The 20,109-nt window shown below is 37.9% G+C and overlaps 1 protein-coding gene across 1 annotated transcript in view; it reads left to right on the forward strand.

Moving 5' to 3' along the window:
• The window catches only part of NECAB1 (N-terminal EF-hand calcium binding protein 1), a 236,257-nt gene that overhangs the window by 172,408 nt on the left and 43,740 nt on the right, over window positions 1-20,109 (forward strand). The window contains exons 6-7 of the mRNA XM_006209700.4: window positions 713-849; window positions 11,388-11,509. Coding sequence (XP_006209762.1) covers window positions 713-849; window positions 11,388-11,509 — 259 coding nt within the window. The remainder of the gene's footprint in view (window positions 1-712; window positions 850-11,387; window positions 11,510-20,109) is intronic.

A 20,109-nucleotide genomic window follows, 5' to 3' on the forward strand; every position in this document is an offset into this window, starting at 1 on the left:
AGGATGACAGCAGCAAGTGGCACCATCCACAACCCACCTGTGTACCTAAACTCCGCTCTGGCAAGTGTAGCTGTTGTGTTTGCAATGGTCTCTATACACGTGGGGCTGTTTGGATGAATGGTACTTGTGGCTGAGATGTTGCACCAGAAGTTAGATGCAGATGAGTTTGGAGTAAAGTTCCTGAAGGAGAGACATTAGCATATTTAGTAAACTGTTGAAATATTCCAAGCCTAACGTTTTCTGAATTTTGAGATAACTGCACATAATTTCCTTTGGCTTCAGTGTAATGCAAACCAGGCATAATAAATACATTAAGAGGGAATTAAGCCAGTTGCTGACGTGAGACTACATTTAGTCGATAACAGAAAACAAATCCAGAGTTAGTCACATTCCAGCCTTTTCTCCAGATCATTTTTCTCCTTTGCTGCAGATGTCTATTCCATAATTCAACTGAGTTGAGTCCTTTTTTTCCTAATGATGAGGCAGGTGCAATGGGAGATGAGATATTCCATTCATTTCTGCAGCTCTCTTATTCAACTTCTCGTGGGTAGAAGAGAGCTCTGCCCCAGTTTCCAGGGCCCAACACGTCTTCTGTCCTCTTTGTCTCTTTTTCGGGAGGGTTAATCTGAGATGGATGGATACACGAGGAAAAACCTTCCTGGTTATTTTTTCCTACCATAACTTCTGATTGCATTTGTTTTGTCATCCTTAGGACTACCAAGAGGCTTCCAATTTGGAACAATTTGTAACTCGATTTTTATTGAAAGAGACCTTGAATCAGCTGCAGTCGCTCCAGAATTCTCTGGAATGTGCCATGGAAACTACAGAGGAGCAAACCCGTCAAGAAAGGCAAGTTGAATGTTTTCATATGATATCTCTTTAGTGACCCCACGTTGAGGGCATCATACTTAGACCACTGAAAACTAAACATGAGAATGAATAGATTTAAACACGATGGCAGGGACCTCCACTGGCTGCTAGCCTTATATTTGCCTCTAAAAAAGACCATTCTCTCTTTTCTTTTCGTTTCCATCATTTATTGAACAAATTTTAATTGAGAATTTAGTAGACAGAGAAGACTTAAAAGTGTGTGATAATGTAAAGATACATTTTACATAGTCCCAGTTCTTTTTCTTTCTGGCTGAAGTCTATTACATAAATAAAATACGAATACTAAAACTATAATACAAGGTACAAAATGATAAGTACCACAGAAAAGGGGAAATACATTGCCAAAGGATTTTAAAAGAGTAAAAGATTGAATATGGATGGAGGCATAAAAGACAGTTTCATGGAGTTTCCAGTGACATCTGAACTAATCTTGATAATGGGTATATTTGGAAATATAGAAATGATGGAAAAAAACCTTAACAGCCTCCATGAACCTAGTAGGAGACTTGAGAATTCAATAAACCTAATTATTTAAGGAAATAGGGAAAAGTGAGTGATCGGAAAAGATTTCAGAATTCAATACCATAGATTGAAATCACTGAGAAGATAAGTTGTGATAATATAGTAGTTATATAAATAATGGCACTAATGCCAAAGAGAAACTTGGATTTGAAATGTGTAAAGCAGACATCAAAATAATTGCAACCAACAGTTGATACTTGGAGTTACCATTTTCACCTTGCAGACTGGAAAAGGGCTTGGCAAAACCTGTGCTTATGAAACATATTTTTGCATGTGTTACTTTAAACTTGGGGATATGTTTTATCTTACTTCTGCATTTTAGGTTAGTAAGTTTTCTGAGCAGGCTGGTAATAGACTACTCTGTAGGGCCAATTTTTCTAAACAAATTAATGGCTACATAATTATTAGGACATCTCAGAAAAACAGTGGAATTTTCAACCTTATATTTACAGTGTCAAAATGAATGAGCTTCACCAAATTCTAACAAAAAACCCTGTAATCTCAGGTCTAATGCGCTTGTGCAGCTGGTGAACATGGATGTGCACTCTTCAATGGATCTGTGAGGCATTTTCACGTTATAAACGTAGTATTTTTGCTGTATTGGGTGATTCGGTATCGAATGGAAAAGTGTAACAATTAGCTTTAGAAAAAAAAACAGCCCATCTCCTCAGATTTGTACAGAGGATAATTGAACGTCTTGAAGCACGATGACTGCTTTCATGTTCCTAATAAGAAAACGAGGCCTGATTAGTTGTCTTTTGTTCAGATTTTAATGACATAAAATGGATTCTCCATTTTAGAAGCAATCATTTGCCACCTGAGAAGAGGCTTGGAAAAGGACTCCACCCCTTTTCTCCACCTGCACTCTGGGTTTTTTCTTTTTTCCTATAGTTGCCTTCTGCATTTACCACCCTAGAGGGAACGTGTGACAGCTCTTCCTTGTGTCGGGCCACAGGCTAGCCTTGAACTCTTGTGACCGCTCGCAACAGCTGCATAGCAGCTGCGTCCAACGAGAAGGAGCATGATAATTCAGAGTCAAAGGAGAGCAGCAGACACTAGAGAATTAGTCTTTTATTTCTAGGTTTCTAACTCAAAAGCAGCTTGGAAGAATGGGAAGTATTACAGGTTTAATGTCAATTTGGGGGAGCGCTATTGTGTAGTATTTGACTAAGGCACCCAGGGATGCCCACGTCCCACCCCAGTCTGCAGGACTATTCCCGGGGAGGTTCCTGGTAAAAATACATATTTGTATATATATGTTGTTTGTTTATGTGTGTGTGTGTATATATGTTTCTTTTATATGTATATATGTATATATATTTGTGTTGTGCGTATTTTGTGTGTGTGTATGTTGTTTGTTTGTATGTTGCGAATAGAAAACAAGATTCCACTATGGATTTCTGCCCATAATACCCAGTGTGAAATCTCTGGTTCCCCTGAAGCATGTGAATTAGGCCCAAGCCCATAGGGGCTATCTCTCTGCCCCCACGGCCCCATCTTCCCATCAACTAGCCACCAGAAACTAAACACCATTGGAGAAGAGACAAGAGATGTGAAAGAAGGCTGCCTTTCTCCTATGATATCAAACAGGAGATGGTGAAGAAGCCTCCTGGGGGCATAAGACTTGAATGGGATCTTTTGGGGGGATAGATACTCCCAGAAGGGAGGGTGTCCTCACCCACCCCATAGCACCATCTTCTCTCACCTGGCTAGCTCCTCTTCCTAGTTTGTTTGGTCGCTGTTTGGACAGCATTTTCTTCTAGGAAGCTTTCACTGATCTCAAAACAACTTTGTGCCTCCCAGTCCTCCACCGCGTAATCCCTTTGTACCCTCTGCTTGTGTTCCTCACAGTCTCAGTCCCTTACTTACCTCCCCCATTAGATTCTGCGTGTCTCTACTGCAGGGGCTTTGCTCTGCTTCCCCACACCTGGCACAGCTCCGTGTTAAATACACAAAACTGAATAAATGGAAGAGGATTGCAGGTTGAGGGAGCCGTAGAGAGGAGCAAGGAGTGAGGACCTGGGACCACGGGGAGACAAACTTACCTGGAATCTGGGGTGAAGATAGCCAGACCAGCTGCATTTATACTCCGTATGATCACAGATTGTCATCGGTGGTTGTAAATAAAGGAGAAATATAATAAAAATGAGTTTTTAAGGGAAATTAGTTTCACAGTAGTGTGTAGTAAAGATTTGGGGAAGAGGAGGACTAGCCCAGAGAGGAGAAATCAAATGAGTGCATCCAAAACTTCATCAGTGTGTTTTATACCAAAAAAGAGGCTCCATTAGGCTCTACATGGTCAAAAGTTGGAACCCACGGGTACCTTCAGGAATGCCTGGGTTGTCATAATTTGCTTCCCCTTCAGCATCACTGTGACTTTGGGGCCTAATATTTGTGAAACCTAGGGATACAGAGACTTGTTGAAATATAGAAAAAACGGAGAAGTTGTCTGTTCTAGCTATCAGCCCCAGGGAGGAATTACGCAGTCTCGTTCATCCTTCAGTAATGAGTTAGCCATGCTGTGTTGAGCAAAATGTCTGTGTCTATTCATGTGAAAATGACAATTTCAGAGAGAAAGGATGCGTACAGCCAGAATGCCACAGAGGTGAGATTTTCAGATGGCATTCTGGAACACTCTTTGTATCTGCCCTGGCAAACTGGCTAAATGGGAGCCACTTTAATTCCATGCCTTTTGAAAACACTGAATAGCCAATGACAAGAATAATCATGCTGCTACGCTGAAATTTCCCTCCAGAGGCTCCTCTGTCCTCTTACATAAGCCTTTCTTTCTCACAAACTAGATTCCTGGGAACACAGTTTAATTATATGTGAATTTCTTTTTTATAGCGGAATCTGCAAGTTTGTTCTATTTGCCAAAGTTCTCTTTCCAGAAAGACAATTGATCCCTTCTGGGCTTGGAAATTATTTTTCTCCTTTGGATGCTTGTTGATTTTAGACGTAAGGAAAGGCTTGGATTTCACACAGAGGTGATTATAAACATTCAAGGGAATTTAAGCTTGAACATAAAGAAGGGACGCTCTAATCGCTTCCTCCTATGACCACCAAAGGTACTAGAAAGTTGATTTTTTAAAAAAAGTATGCCATAGGAAAATCTAGAGGAAGGTCCAATTAAAGACTGGAGAGTAAACATAGAATATTTATTTTTCTGCCTCCCTAAATCCTTCAAAAAATGGCATTTGAAGTGTCTGGACAAAAAGGAATCATAAACCCACAAAAATAAGAAGGGTAGAAGCTTGGAACATGAAAGCAAGGTGAATCTAGTGGTAACTGCTTTAGAAGACCTGAGAAAGCTGAAACGTAACCAGGCAGTGTAAGGAGCCAAGACGCAGCCCACAAAACCTCAGAAAGCCTCGAGAATCAGCTTCACCATGTGCGACGGATAGCGGGGATGAGCTGGGGCGGACGTATGGTTGAAAGCCACACCCAGGCTGTATAGTGACTGCCACTCCCCAGTCCTTGCGGGAGCCTGGAGGTGTACTCTCCGGAAAAGGTGAACAGATTGACACTGGCACAGCTAAGAGTCAGACATAACACTAAAAAATGAGGCATTAAGTGGAAGTCTCTACACTGAACAGTGAGATTTGAAACCATCTTAGCGTCCTGTGTTGCCAGAGCTCTGACCACTGGGCTTATTCCCTCCAGTTGGAACCTGCTTTCCTTTGCTCTCTCTTTCTTTTCCTTTCTTCCTTTTCTTCCTTTCTTCCTTTTCTTCCTTCCTTTCTTTCTCTCTTTCTTTCTCCCTTTCTTTCTTTCTTTCTTTCTTTCTTTCTTTCTTTCTTTCTTTCTACTGAAGTATAGTCAGTTTACATTTTGTATCAATTTCTGGTATACAGCACAATTCTTCAGTCATACATGAATATACATATGTTCATTTTCATATTCTTTTTCACCATGAGCTACTACAAGATCTTGAATATATTTCCCTGTGCTACACAGTATAAACCTGTTTATCTATTTTATATATAACTGTCAGTATCAGCAAATCTTGAACTCCCAGTTTATCCCTTCCCATCCCTCTCCCCACCAGCAACCATGAGTCTGTATTCTATGTCTGTGAGTCTGTTTCTGTTTCACATATAAGTTCATTTATCTTTTTCTTTAGATTCCACATATGAGTGATATCATATGGTATTTTTCTTTCTCTTTCTGGCTTACTTCACTTAGAATGCCATTCTCCAGGGACTTCCATGTTGCTGCAAATGGCATTATGTTGTCATTTTTATGGTTGAGTAGTATTCCATTGTATACGTATACCACGACTTCTTTATCCAGTCATCCGTCGATGGACATTTAGGCTGTTTCCATGTCTTGGCTATTGTAAACAGTGCTGCTATGAACATTAGTGTGCAGGTGTCTTTCTGAATTAGGGTGGAACCTGCTTTTCTGAGGGATCTCATCAGTGCAATATGAAAGACTTAAAAGTACTGACAGTTGGTGTCCTCCATTGCACAGAGCCTCCAAGCCAGAACCCCCTACAATGGAGGCTGCAATTTGGCAGTCCCCAACACACATACAGACTACATTCTATGGATGATTAAATTAGTATTAAATTATTTGGGGGAGGTGCTGCATGTAACAGAGTGGGAAAAGTGGCTTAATCACATAAGACCATATTATTGCCTACTGAAGAGCCTGGCGCGGGGCAGCCTAAGGCAGATTATGGCAGTTTCCAGATTTATCATACACTCCCTGTCTTTTTCACATCTTAAGTACATGTCTTTCCTTCTCAAGTTTATGCCTTATGGCCAAAACTATTTGTTGGAATTCCAGCTATCATGCTCATATTCTAACCAGGAAAGAAGTACAGGGAAAGAACAGGCAGCCTTCTAGCTTAATCCTCCCTTTTAAACAGCCTTTCTGGAAGTCCCTTCCAGCATTTCCACGTGTATGTATTTGGCCTGAGCTGTTCATGTAGGGAAGTTGGTAGCTAAAGCCTAAAACTGAAAAAGAAAGAGACAGCATTCACTTATTCCTTTATTGAGGTATAACTGACCTACAACACTATGTTAGTCACCGATGTACAACACAGTGATTCAGTATTTCTGTACATTACAAAATGATCACCACCAAAGTCTAGTTACCATCGGTCACCATGCAAAGTTATTACAATATTATTGACTGTGCGCCATGCTGTACATTTCATCCCTGTGACTCATTTATTTTGTAACTGGAAGTTAGTAATTCTTAATCTCCCTCACCCACTTCACTCATCTACCTTCCCCCTCCCCTCTGGAAAACACTAGTTTGCTCTCTGTAACTATGAGTCTGGTTCTGTTTTGTTACGATTGTTCATTTTATTTTTGCAACTGCACATGTAAGTGAAGTCATATGATCTATCTTTCTTTATCCAACATACTTCACTTAACATTATACCCTCTAGGTCCATCCATACTGTCACAAATGGCAAGATTTCATTCTTTTTTTGATTGCTGAGGAATATTCCAGTGCTTATGTATGTGTCTAAATATATATATATATATACACACACACACACACGCACATATTATATATATGCATAGATCATACACATACACACACACACACACGACATCTTTATCCATTCACCTATCAGTGGACACTTAGGTTGCTTCCATATCATGGCTATTATAAAAAAGACTGCAGTGAACACAGAGGTGCATATATCTTTTCAAATTAGTGTTTCTTTTCTTTGGAAAAATACCCAGGTGTAGAATGCTGGATCATGTGGTAAGTTTTATTTTTAAACTTTGTGGAACATTCATAATGCGTTCCATAGTGGCTATGCTAATTTGCATTCCCACCAACGGTGTCCAAGGGCTCCCTTTTCTACCCATCATCACCAGTCATTGTTATTTGTTGCCCTTTTGATAACAGCTAGCCTGAAGGGTGGGAGTCTTGTGGTCCTGTGATCTTGATTTGCGTTTCCCTGATCATTGGTGATGTTGAGCTACTTTTCAAATGTCTGCTCGCCTTTGGTATGTCTTCTTTCAAAAAATGTCTGTTCAGGTCCTCCCCCCATTTTTAATTGACTTGTGTGCTTCTCTAATATTGAGTTTGTATGAGTTCTTTGTATATTTTGGATATTAACCCCTTATCAGTTACATCATTTTCAAATATATTCTCCCATTCAGTAGGCTGCCTTTTCATTTTGTTCATAGTTTCCTTCACCGTGCAAAAGCTTTAGTTTGATTCAGTCCCATTTATTTATTTTTGCATTTGTTTCCCTTGCTGAAGAGAGAGGTGTGAAAAATACTGCTAAGACAATGTCAAAGAACATACTGAATACGTTTTCTTCCAGGAGTTTGATGGTTTCGGATCTTGCATTAAGTCTTTTTTTTTTTAATGGAAGTATAGTCTTCCATTTTTATTTTATTTTAGTGTATGGTGTGATAGAGTAGTCCAGTTTGATTCTTTTACATGTAGCTGTTCAGTTTTTCCAATATTTGATGAAAAGGCTGTATTTTCCTCATTGTATGTTCTTGCCTCCTTACCCTAGATTAATTAACCATTTAAGAATGTGAGTTAATTTCTAGGATCTCTATTCTGTTCCACTGATCTAGGTGTCTTCTTCTGGGCCAGTACAATATTGTTTTGATTAGCATACCTTTGTAGTATAGTTTGAAATCAGAGAGCATGACACCTTCAGCCTTGTTTTCCTTTCTCAAGATTGTTTAGGTTATTTGAGGTCTTTTGTGTTTCCACACAAATTTTAGAATGAATTGTTCTAGCTCTGTGAAAAAATACCAGTTTTATTTTGATGGAGATTGCACATACACTTGGGTAGTATGGTCACTGCAACAGTATTAATTGTTACAGTCATTGAGCACAGTATATCTTTTCATTTGCGTCGTCTTCAGTTCATCAATGTCGTACAGTTTTCTGATTGCAGGACATTTACCTCCTTGGTTAGATTTATTCCTGTACATTTTATTCTTTTTGATACAATTGTAAATGGATTTGCTTTCTTAATTTCACTCTCTGATAGCTTGTTACTGTATAGAAATATTGTTAGTATGTAGATTTGTGTATATTAATTTTTTAATCCTACACATTTTTTATCCTACAGGTACTAAATTTGTTTATTAGTTCGAATAGGTTTTCTGGTGGCATCTTTAGGATTTTCTGTATATACTGTCATGGCATCTGCAGTGAACTTTTTGTTTTTCCTTTACAATTTGCATTCCTTTTGTTTCTTTTTTGTCTGATTGGTGTGGCTAGGACTTCCAATACTATGCTGACTCTAAGTAGTGAGGGTGGGCATCTCTGCCTTGCTCCTAGTCTCAGGGGAAGTGCTTTCAGCTTCTCACGACTGAGTATGATGTTAGCTGTGGGTTGTCACATATGGCCTGTATTTTGTTGAGGAATCTCCCCTCTCTAACAACTTTCTGGTGAGTTCTTATCATAAATGGATGTTAATTTTTGTCAAAAGCCTTCTCTGCATCATTGAGATGATTATGAATTTTCATATGATTTTTATTCTTCAATGTGTTAATGTAGTGTACCATGTAGATTAATTTGCAGATATTGAACCATACTTGCATGCCTGGGATAATTCTCCTTGATCATGGTGTATGATTCTTTCGTTGAATTTAGTCTGCTATCACTTTGTGGAGGATTTTTGCACCTATGTTCATCAGTGATATTGGCTTGTAATTCTCCCTTTCGTGGTGTCTTTGGCTGGTTTTGGAATTGGGGTGATGCTGGCCTCATCAGAATGAGTTCAGAAGCATACCTTCCTCTGCAGATTTTTAGAATAGTTTGAGAAGGACTGGTATGAACTGTTCTTTGCAGTTTGGTTGACTTCCCCTGTGAAGCCATGTGGTCCTAGACTTTGGTTATTTGGGAGTTTTTTAAATAACTAATTCAATTTCATTTTTAAAAGGAGTATTTGTATCCTTTAAATGAATGCAAACTTATTTAACAACTGAATCCTTATGTTTTAACAAAGTTTGGGTTTCAAATAGGGTCCCATATTTCCAAGCTTTCCACCATTGGAAAACTTATTTTCATAGCCACTTTTTTTCTTATGAATCTTTTCAGTCTCAGTTTACTTAGCAATTAATGCAATTAGAAAGGAGGAAAGTCAGTTTACATCAAATTTGTAGTTTATGTTATCCGCCCCAGGAAGTGGTCAATTTAAATTTAACGATGTGGTGACAGACGGACTGGAATTCTCCAAAGTTACTTCCCCTAGCCTTGGTTCTTTTCTGTACAGAATCTCCTTTTCAGATGCCTTATCCATCCTCCGCACTTGAGATTTCACCTCTGTGTGTTTGGCTGTATTTATTTCTGATTCATATGTTTGTTTCTATAAATCTATCCATTTTTGAGGGTTTTCCAATTAATTTGCATACAATTGTTTGTAGTAATCTCTTAAAGGTCTTTGTACTTCAGTGACGTCAGTTGTAACTTTTTTCTCATTTCTGATTTTATTGGTTTGGACCCTGACTTTTTTTCTTCCTAAGTCTAGATTAAAGTTTATCAATTTTGCTTTTCTTTTCAAAGAACCAGCTCTTACTTTCATTGATCTTTTTTATTTGCTAAGGCATGAGAAAACCCCTGCCACTAATACGTGGAGGGGAGGTCTCCAAAGTGGTGCTCTGCCTGTGTCCCTGGGCAGAGTCACCGCGCCCTTCTGCCTCTGCGAAGCTCTCCAAGATCGGCAAGTGGGCTTGACTCAGGCTTCTGTTAAATTACTGCTTCTACTGTGGGTCTCGGATTGTGTGAGATTTTGCCTGTGCCCTTTAAGAGCAGAGTGTCTGTTGCCTAGAGCCCTCCAGCTCTCCCGCGTGCAAGCCTCAAAGGCATTCAAAGCCAGATGTGCCGGGGGCTCGTCTGTGTGGTACAAACCTCCCAGACTGGGGGACTCAGTGTGGTAGCTGGACCCCTCGCTTCTTGGGGGGAACCCTTGCAATTGTGATTTTCCTTGTTTGTGGGTTGGCTCCGCAGGTGTGGATCTTGACTATACTGCATCAGCATTGTCCTGCCTGTCTCATTGTGGTTCCTTTAGTTGTGGGAAATGTTTTCAGGGTGTTCCGGTCAATTGTGGCTCTGTAAATAGCTGTGAGTTTGGTGTCCCTCTGGGAGGAGGTGAGCTCAGGGTTTTCCGACTGCACATCTAGGCCACACCTCCACAGGAGATAGTAATTTAAGCATGTTAGATACAGCTAGACCCAAATAAACATTTGTTGAAAAGTGTTGTCTTTGTGTAAGGGGAATGTGGGCATGGTATGGTGGAAGGGAGATCCTGTTTGTAGAAATAAGTTTATAGAATTACTTGACTTTTTAAATTATATGAATATTTAGCTTTGATGTAAGCAATTAAGTTTGTAAGTGAATAAAAGAAAAAATACCATAGGTGTTCTCAGACATAACAAAATACGAATAAATAATTTTTCCACTAAAGATTTGGACAATGAAAGAAAGAAGCTTTCTTAAATTACAAATTCAGGTATAATTTTTACTCAGACTTTTATCTTGGTTTTATTTATTTTTAAATTAAATTTATTTTTTAAATTTAGTTTTGTCTTTTAGCTTTTATGTATTTTATTGAAGTATAGTCAGTTTAAAATGATGTGTCAATTTCTGGTGTACAGCATAATGCTTTAGTCATACATACACATACATATATTCATTTTCATACTCTTTGTCACCATAAGTTACTACAAGATACTGAATACAGTTCCCTGTGCTATACAGTATGAACTTGTTTTTTTATCTATTGTGTGTATATATCAGTATCCTTTACTCAAATTGTTTAATTGCAAGAGTTAAAAAAGGTCTTCTCCTTGGTTTCCCTTACTGTAATACCGTATCACCATGCGTCTCTAGACCACGTTGCCAAGCTCTGATTCTCGTAAGTTTTCTTTTCACTACACTAGGAAATCTTTGTAATCGATCGTTGAAGATCTGTTCCTTCAGGTAAGAGACTGAAACCTTGACATTGAGGTTAAATATTGTCTTTGTTGTTGAAGACAAGGGCCAACCAAGCCAGAAGTCCTGTCAATTCAGTGGCCTGGAAAACGAGCAAGTCGCCGAGTCCAGCGACACAACAGCTTCTCCCCCAGCAGCCCTCAGTTTAACGTCTATGGTCCAGGTAATGAAGCTTTGTTATTTTTCTTCAAGTTGGCTCAATTGTATCTTCATATTGACTTATTTCAAAAGGGGGGAAAGACAGCCAAAACAGTAATAATGGAATGCTTTCCTTACACCAAATAAGTCTGTCTGAAACCAAAGTGGTAAAGAATCTAAGACAGTAAGAACTGGGGTGGTGTTCCCGGCCATCAGTTCCGTCAGAATGCAGCAGCCGTGCCCGGGCAGGACACAGAGACACGGGGGAAGGGAGGACAGGGGCCCAGTCACCTAATGTGAGAAAGACTTGAGATCTGTAGAAACCCTCGTCATCTCCAGGCAAAGGAGGTGCCCTTCGGTCTGCACCCCAATCCCAGACCCCCAAGCCTGCCCAGGCATCCTCTAATTCATTTTAGGAAAAGGATTATTGTTTGCTCTCATGACAGGATTGAAGTCAAAGCAGTGCTTTTGAAGTGTATAATGTAGTCTATGCTTCTTTAGACTAAGACCTTAATAATAATTATTAGGTTATTACATTTTAACCCTGTTATTTATAATAATTACCTTAAAATAAATTTGAAATATGAAAACTTACATTGTTAAATATCAGAGCAAATTTTATAAAACATGAATACATGTGTTTGCGTATATAAATGCACCTATCACTTGAACATGTCATTTTAACACAAATGAATATTTAAATGTCTACCATTTCAGAAATTAAAATAAAGCTTGTGTTTACCAGACTACTTGAAAGATTTCAAAATGCTTTCTTGAACACTGTCTTATTTTATGCTAACATCTTATAAGATAGATGTCAGTATCTCCATTTTTTTCAGAAAGTGAAACAGTTTGTCCAGAGGTAACAGATTATTACTGCAATCTTACTTTGAAACAGACAACCTCAAAATCTCCATGATCACAATTGGAAATACTTGTTTTTTTCCTCTCGTGGGTCTGTGGTTGATTGTGATTTGGGTGATCTCAGCTGGATGTGACTCCAGCCTGTAGGTGGGATTCAGCTCTATGCCTTATGTAGCTTCTACGATCAGTGAATACTTAGAGCAGTATCTTCTGGTGGGTATCAGAAGTACAAACAGCCAGGAAAAATCACACAGCTCATTTACAGCCACTGTAGGAGTGGCCAAGATGGAGGAATAGGAAGACCTTGAGCTCACCTTCTCCTATGGACACAAAATTATGACTATTTATAGAGCAACTACTGATGAGAAAGACTGGAAGACTAGCAGAAAAAGATCTTTACAACTAAATACATTAAAAAAGGAACCGAGGAGAGGTGGAGAAGTGGCATGCTCAGGATCCATACCCCTAAGAAGGCGGTCCACAGATGAGAGGATAATTACAGTCAGAGCCCCGTGTAGGGATCTATAGCCTGAGTCTTGCACTGGGAAAACAAGCCTCCAGAATGTTTGATTTTGAACGCCAGCAGAAGTTTACTTTTGGGAGAGCCAGATGGCTGTGGGAGATAAGAGACTCCACTCTTAAAGTATGCTCACAAAATTTCACACATTCTGGGATACAGGTAAGAAGTAGTGATTTGAAACGAGAATGGGTCAGACCTACCTGCTGATCTTGGAGAACCAGAGAAGCAGGAAGCAACTGGATCTCACCCTGGGGACATAGACACTGGTGGCCTTTTTGAAGAGCTCAAACTACCATGAGGACACTGATGCACGCACTTGCAGGCATCCTTTTGAAGGAAGGGCAGTTTATGAGACTTATGGGACTACATCTAGTGTACTAACATGTGTATTACAAGAGTCCAAGAAGAGAGAGAGAAAGGGGCAGAGAATGTATCTGAAGACAGCAGCTGAAAATGTGCTCAGTTTAGGAAAGGAAATAGAAATTCAGGTCCAGGAATGACAGAGAGTCCCAAACGGGATCACCCAAAGAGGACCATGCCAAGATACATTGTAATTAAAATGGCAAAAATTAAAGATAAAGAGAGAATATTGAAGCAGCAAGGGAAAAGCAACAAGTTACGTTCAAGGAAACTCCAGGAGGCTACCAGCTGGTGCTTTAGCAGAAACTGCAGGCCTGGAGGAGCGGCATGATGTATTTAAAGTGTTTAAGGGGAAAACCTATAACCAAGAATACTCTACCCAGCAAAGCTTTCATTCAGATTGATGAAGGGATCAAAGTTTTACAGAGAAGAAAAAACTAAAAGATAACATCACCACCAAGCCAGCTTTACTAGAAATATTAAAGGGGCTTTTCTAAGCAGAAAAGAAAAGGCCACAACTAGAAATACGAAAAGTATGAAAGAAAAAAGTCTCATTACTGAAGGCAAATATACAGTAAGGCAGTAAATCAACCATAAATAAAGAAGTTTAAAAGAGAAAAGTAGTAAAATCGTCTATATCCATAATGAAGAGTTAAGGGATATAAAAAATGAAAAAAAGTAAAGTATGATTAAAAAAACATTAAATGTGGAGGTGGGAGTAAAAATGCAGAGTTGTTAAAATTGGGTGTGAACTTAAAAGATCAAGAACTTAAAAAAATCATGGAGATAGACAGAGATAAAGAGAGAGAGACTGAAAAATGTAAAGCTCATGCTAACTACAAGCCAAAAATCTGTAATAGATGCACACACACAAAATAGAAAAGAATACAAGTATATCAGTAAAGGTAAAATCATAGGGCAGTCATCAAATCACAAGGGAAGGGAGCAAAAAAAAGAAGAAGGAACAAAAGAGAACTGAAAAAACCCAAAGCAAAAGACAAAATGGCCATTAGTACATACCTATTGATAATCTCTTTAAATGTCAATAACTAAGTGCCCCAATTAAAAGACATAGAGTGGCTGAATGGATAACAAAACAAGGTCCATATATATGCTGCCTACAAGAGATTCTCCTCAGATGTAAAGACACAGACAGACTGAAAGTGAGGGGATGGAAAAGGTGTTCCATGCAAAGGGAAATGGAAAGAAACCTGGGGTGGGGATACTTGTATCAGACTTTAAGTAGACTTTAAAACAAAGACTGTAAAAAGTGACAAAGAAAGACATTGTTAAATGATAAAGGGATCAAGCCCAGAAGAATTTGTGTCAATCAGACACACACACACACATATATATAATTCTATCCAAAAGCAGCAGAGTACACATTCTTTTCAAGTTCACATGGAACGTTCTCCAGGATAGATCACATTCCAGACCACAAAATAAGTCTCAGTAAATTTAGGAAGACTGAAATCACATTAAGCAACTTTCCAGCCACAATACTGGAGACTAGAAATCAACTATAAGGAAAAAAACTACAAAAAACATATGGAAGCTAAACAGCATGCCTATAAACAGTCAGTGAGTCACTGGGAAAATCAAAGAAGAAAGCAAAAATTAACTGCAGACAAATGAAAATGGAAACACAATGATAAGAAAATCAGTGGGATGCAGCAAAACAGCTCTAAGAGGAAATGAACAGCCATACAAGCTTACCTGAGCGAACGAGAAAAATCTGAAATAAATAACCTAACCTTACACTTTAAGGAACTGGAAAAAGAAGGAAAATCAAACCCAGAGTCAGTAGAAGGAAAGAAATCATAGATATCATGAAATTGATGAAGTGATTGATGGAAATAAATGAAACTGAGACTTAAAAAACAGTAGAAAAAAAGATCAGTGAAAATAAGAGTTGGTTTTTGAATTGATAAATAACACTGATAAACCTTCAGACATGCTAAAGCATTACTGAAGAGAAAGAAAAAGGCTGGAGGGATAACTCTCCCAGACTTCAGACAATACTATAGAGCTACAGTCATCAAGACAGCATGGTATTGGTACCAAAACAGACATATAGACCAATGGAACAGAATAGAGAGCCCAGAAATGAACCCACAAACTTTTGGTCAACTCATCTTCGACAAAGGAGGCAAGAATATACAATGGAATAAAGACAGTCTCTTCAGCAAATGGTGTTGGGAAAACTGGACAGCAGCATGTAAAACAATGAAGCTAGAACACACCCTTACACCATATACAAAAATCAACTCAAAATGGATTAAAGACTTAAACATAAGACAAGATACAATAAACCTCCTAGAGGAAAACATAGGCAAAACATTATCTGACATACATTTCAAAAATTTTCTCCTAGAAGAAATAAAAGCAAGAATAAACAAATGGGACCTAATGAAACTTACAAGCTTCTGCAGAGCAAAGGAAACCAGAAATAAAACAAGAAGAAAACCTACGGAATGGGAGAAAATTTTTGCAAGTGAAACCGACAAAGGCTTGATCTCCAAAATATATAAGCAGCTCATACAACTCAATAAGAAAAAAATAAACAACCCAATCCAAAAATGGGCAGAAGACCTAAACAAGCAATTCTCCAAGGAAGACAGACAAATGATCAAAAAGCACATGAAAAAATGCTCAATATCACTAATTATCAGAGAAATGCAAATCAAAACTACAATGAGGTATCACCTCACACCAGTCAGAATGGCTGTCATTCAAAAATCCAAAAATGACAAATGCTGGAGAGGCTGTGGAGAAAGGGGAATCCTCCTACACTGCTGGTGGGAATGCAGTTTGGTGCAGCCACTATGGAAAACAGTGTGGAGATTCCTCAAAAGACTAGGAATAGACTTACCATATGACCCAGGAATCCCACTCCTGGGCTTGTACCCAGAAGGAAATCTACTTCAGGATGACACCTGCACTCCAATGTTCATAGAAGCACTATTTACAATAGCCAAAACATGGAAACAGCCTAAATGTCCATCAACAGGTGACTGGATAAAGAAGAGGTGGTATATTTATACAATGGAATACTACTCAGCCATAAAAACCGACAACATAATGCCATTTGCAGCAACATGGATGCTCCTGGAGAATGTCATTCTAAGTGAAGTAAGCCAGAAAGAGAAAGAAAAATACCATATGAGATCGCTCATATGTGGAATCTAAAAAACAAAAACAAACAAACAGAAACAAAGCATAAATACAGGACAGAAATAGACTCATGGACAGAGAATACAGACTTGTGGTTACCAGGAGGGTAGAGGGTGGGAAGGGATAGACTGGAATTTCAAAATTGTAGAATAGATAAACAAGATTACACTGTATAGCACAGGGAAATATACACAAAATGTTATGATAAATCACAGAGAAAAAAATGTGACAGTGTGTATATGTCCATGAATGACTGAAAAATTGTGCTGAACACTGGAATTTGACACAACATTGTAAAATGATTATAAATCAATAAAAAATGTTAAAAAATATATTTATAAAAGACAAAAAAAACCCCAAAGAAACAAAAAAAACCTTCAGACAAATTTATCAAGGAAATAAGAGAGACCAAATCACTAAAATCAGAAATGAAAGAGAAGTTACAACTATCATCAGAGAAATACTAGGGACCATAAGAGATTACCATGAACAGTTTTACACCAACAATATGGACAATGTAGAAAAATGAACATAGTCCTAGAAATACACAGCCCTCCAAGACTGACCTGGAAGAAACAGATAATATGAACAAACCAAATACCAGAAAAGAAATTGAGAACAGTGTTTCATTGTTTCACCCTCCAACAAACAAAAGTCCAGGACAAGTTATCCTTACAGGTGAATTCTACCAAATATTTAGAGAATAGTTAACATCTATCATTCTCAAACTATTTTAAAATATTTCACAGGAAGGAACACTTCCAAACTTATTCTGTGTGGCCAGCATCACTCTGATACCAAAAGCTGAAAAAATAATCATACAGAAACAAGAAAATTTCAGGTTAATATCACTGATAAACAGAAATGCAAATATCTTCAATAAAATGTTAGCATACAAATTTAGCAATACACCATGATCAAGTAAGATTTATCCCAGGGATGCAAGGATGGTTCTGTATCTGCAAATCAGTTTGTGTGATGCACTACATTAACAAACTGAAGAATAAAAATCATACCATCACTTCAATAGATGCAGAAAAGGCTTTTGACAAAATTCAACATCCATTTATGAAAAAAAAACTCTGCACAAAGTGGACAGAGAGAGGACATTACTTAATAAAATAAAGGCCATATGTGACAACCCACAGCTAACATCATATTCAATGATGAGAAACTGAAAACATTTCCTCCAAGATGAGGAGCAAGACAAGGTTGCCCATCCTCACCACTTCTGTTCAATATAGTATTGGAAGTCCTAGCCACAGCATTCAGTCAAAAAGAAAAAAAAAAGGGAATTAAAGGAATCCAAATTAGAAAGGAAGAAGTAAAACCATCACTATTTGAAGAAGACATAATACTATACATAGGAAATCCTAAGGATGCCACCAAAAAGCTACTGGAATTCATCAATGAATTCAGTAAAGTTCCAGGATACACATTTTTTCTTGTAATAACCTTTACTGAAAAAGAATATGAAAACAAATATATATGTATATATATATGCATGACTGGGACATTATGCTGTGCACCAGAAATTGACACATTGTAACTGACTATACCTCAATTCAAAAAAAAAAAAGTACAATTCTGTTATTCTGAGCCAGAGCCAGAAGTAATTGATCTAATTAATGTATAGCCAAAGAAGCTGTGTCTGAAATATGAAGAGTTTGGTGCAAGGTCATGCAGCCAACAAGAGGCAGAGTTGACAATACCTCTTTAAGATCTCATCACAGCCTTCTGTATCTTCTAGGATGCAAAGTTGATATGCAGAAATCTGTTGCATTTGTATGCACTAACAATGTAGTATCAGAAAGAGAAATTATGAAAACAACCCCATTAAAATTCCATCAAAAAGAATACAATACTTATGAATAAATCTAACTAAAGGTGTAAAAGACTTACATTTGGAAAACTGATGAAAGAAACTGAAGATGACACAAACAGATGGAAAGCTATAGGATGTTCATGGATTGGAAGACTTAATATTGTCAAGATGACCATACTACCCAAAGCAATCTAGAAACTCAATGAAATCCCTTCAAAATATCAATGGCATTTTTTCACAGAGCTAGAACAAATACTTCTAAAATGGCAAGGAAACACAAAGGACCCCAGATAGCCAAAACAATCTTGAGAAAGAAGAACGAAGCTAGAGATATCTGGCTCTCTGATTTAAAAGTTACTACAAAGCGGCAGTGATGAAAGCAGCACCACACCCATAGATCAGTGGAACAGAAAAGAGAGCCCAGAAATGAACCCACACGTCTTTGAGCAAATAGGCTTGTCTATGACAAAATAGGCAAGAATATTCAGCGTGGGAAAGACAGCTTATTCAATAAATGGTGTAGGGAAAACTGAACAGTTACATGCAAAAGTATCCAGCTGGACTACTCTCTCACACCATGCACAACAACTCATTTAAAGTGGGTTAATGACTTAAATGTAAGACTTGAAACTATAAAACTTCTAGAAGAAAGCATAGGCAGTGTGTTCTTTGACGTCAGTCTTGGTAATATATATTTTTGGATATCTCTCCTCAGGGAGGGGGAAAAGGAGATATAAACAAATGGGACTACATCAAACTAAAAATCTTTTGCACTGTGAAGAAAGCTATCAACAAAATGAAAAGTTCATCGACTGAATGGGAGAAAATATTTGCCAATGATGTATCTGATAAACTGCTTAATATGCTAAATATACAAAGAGCACATACAACTCAACATCAGAAAACAACAACCAGATTGAAAAATAGGCAGAAGTCCTGAATAAACATTTTTCCAAAGAAGACCTACAGATGGTCAACAGGCACGTGAAAAGATGTTCAGCATCACTAATCATCAGGGAAATGTAAATCAAAACTACAATGAGATGTCACTTCACACCTTTCAGAATAGTTATCCTCAAAACACCACAAATAATAAATGGTGGTGAGGATATGGAGAAAAAAGGAACCCTAGCACACCATTGGTGGGAGTGTAAATTGGTGTAGCCACTATGGAAAACAGCATAGAGTCTCCTCAAAAAACTAAAAATGGGAGTACCATGTGATCCAGCAATTTCACTCCTGAGTATATATCCAAAGAAAATGAAAACACTAATTCAAAAAGGTACATGCACTCTACTATTCATAGGAGTATTAGTTTACAACAGCCAAGATACAAAAGCAACCTAAGTGTCCATCAACAGATGAATGGATAAAGAAGATGCAATGTATATATTTACAGTGGAATATTACTCAGCCATAAAAAAGAATGAAAATTTGCCATTTGCAAAATGGTTGGACCTGGAGGGTATTATGCTTAGTGAAATAAGTCAGACATAGAAAGATAAGTACTGTATATTATAATTTATATGTGGAATATAAAAATAAAATGAATAAATATAACAAAACTGAAACAGACTTACAGATACAGAGAACAAAGTGGTTACCACTGAGGAGAGTGAGGAGGGGAAGGGCAAGACAAGAGTTGGGGTTTAAGAGATACAGACTGCTAGGTATAAAACATATAAGCTACAGGGATATATTGTATGGCAGAGGGAATATAACCAATATTTTATAATAACTTTAAATGGATTATAGTCTATAAAACATTGACTCATGTTGTACACATGAAACCAATGTAATATTGTAGATCAATAATAATTCTGTTTTTAAAAAGGTACAAACTCCTCATAGGGTAAATAAGCACTAAGGATGTAATGTACAA

Source organism: Vicugna pacos, chromosome 25 (assembly GCF_048564905.1).
Source record: "Vicugna pacos chromosome 25, VicPac4, whole genome shotgun sequence".
Classification (NCBI taxonomy): Eukaryota; Metazoa; Chordata; class Mammalia; order Artiodactyla; family Camelidae; genus Vicugna; species Vicugna pacos.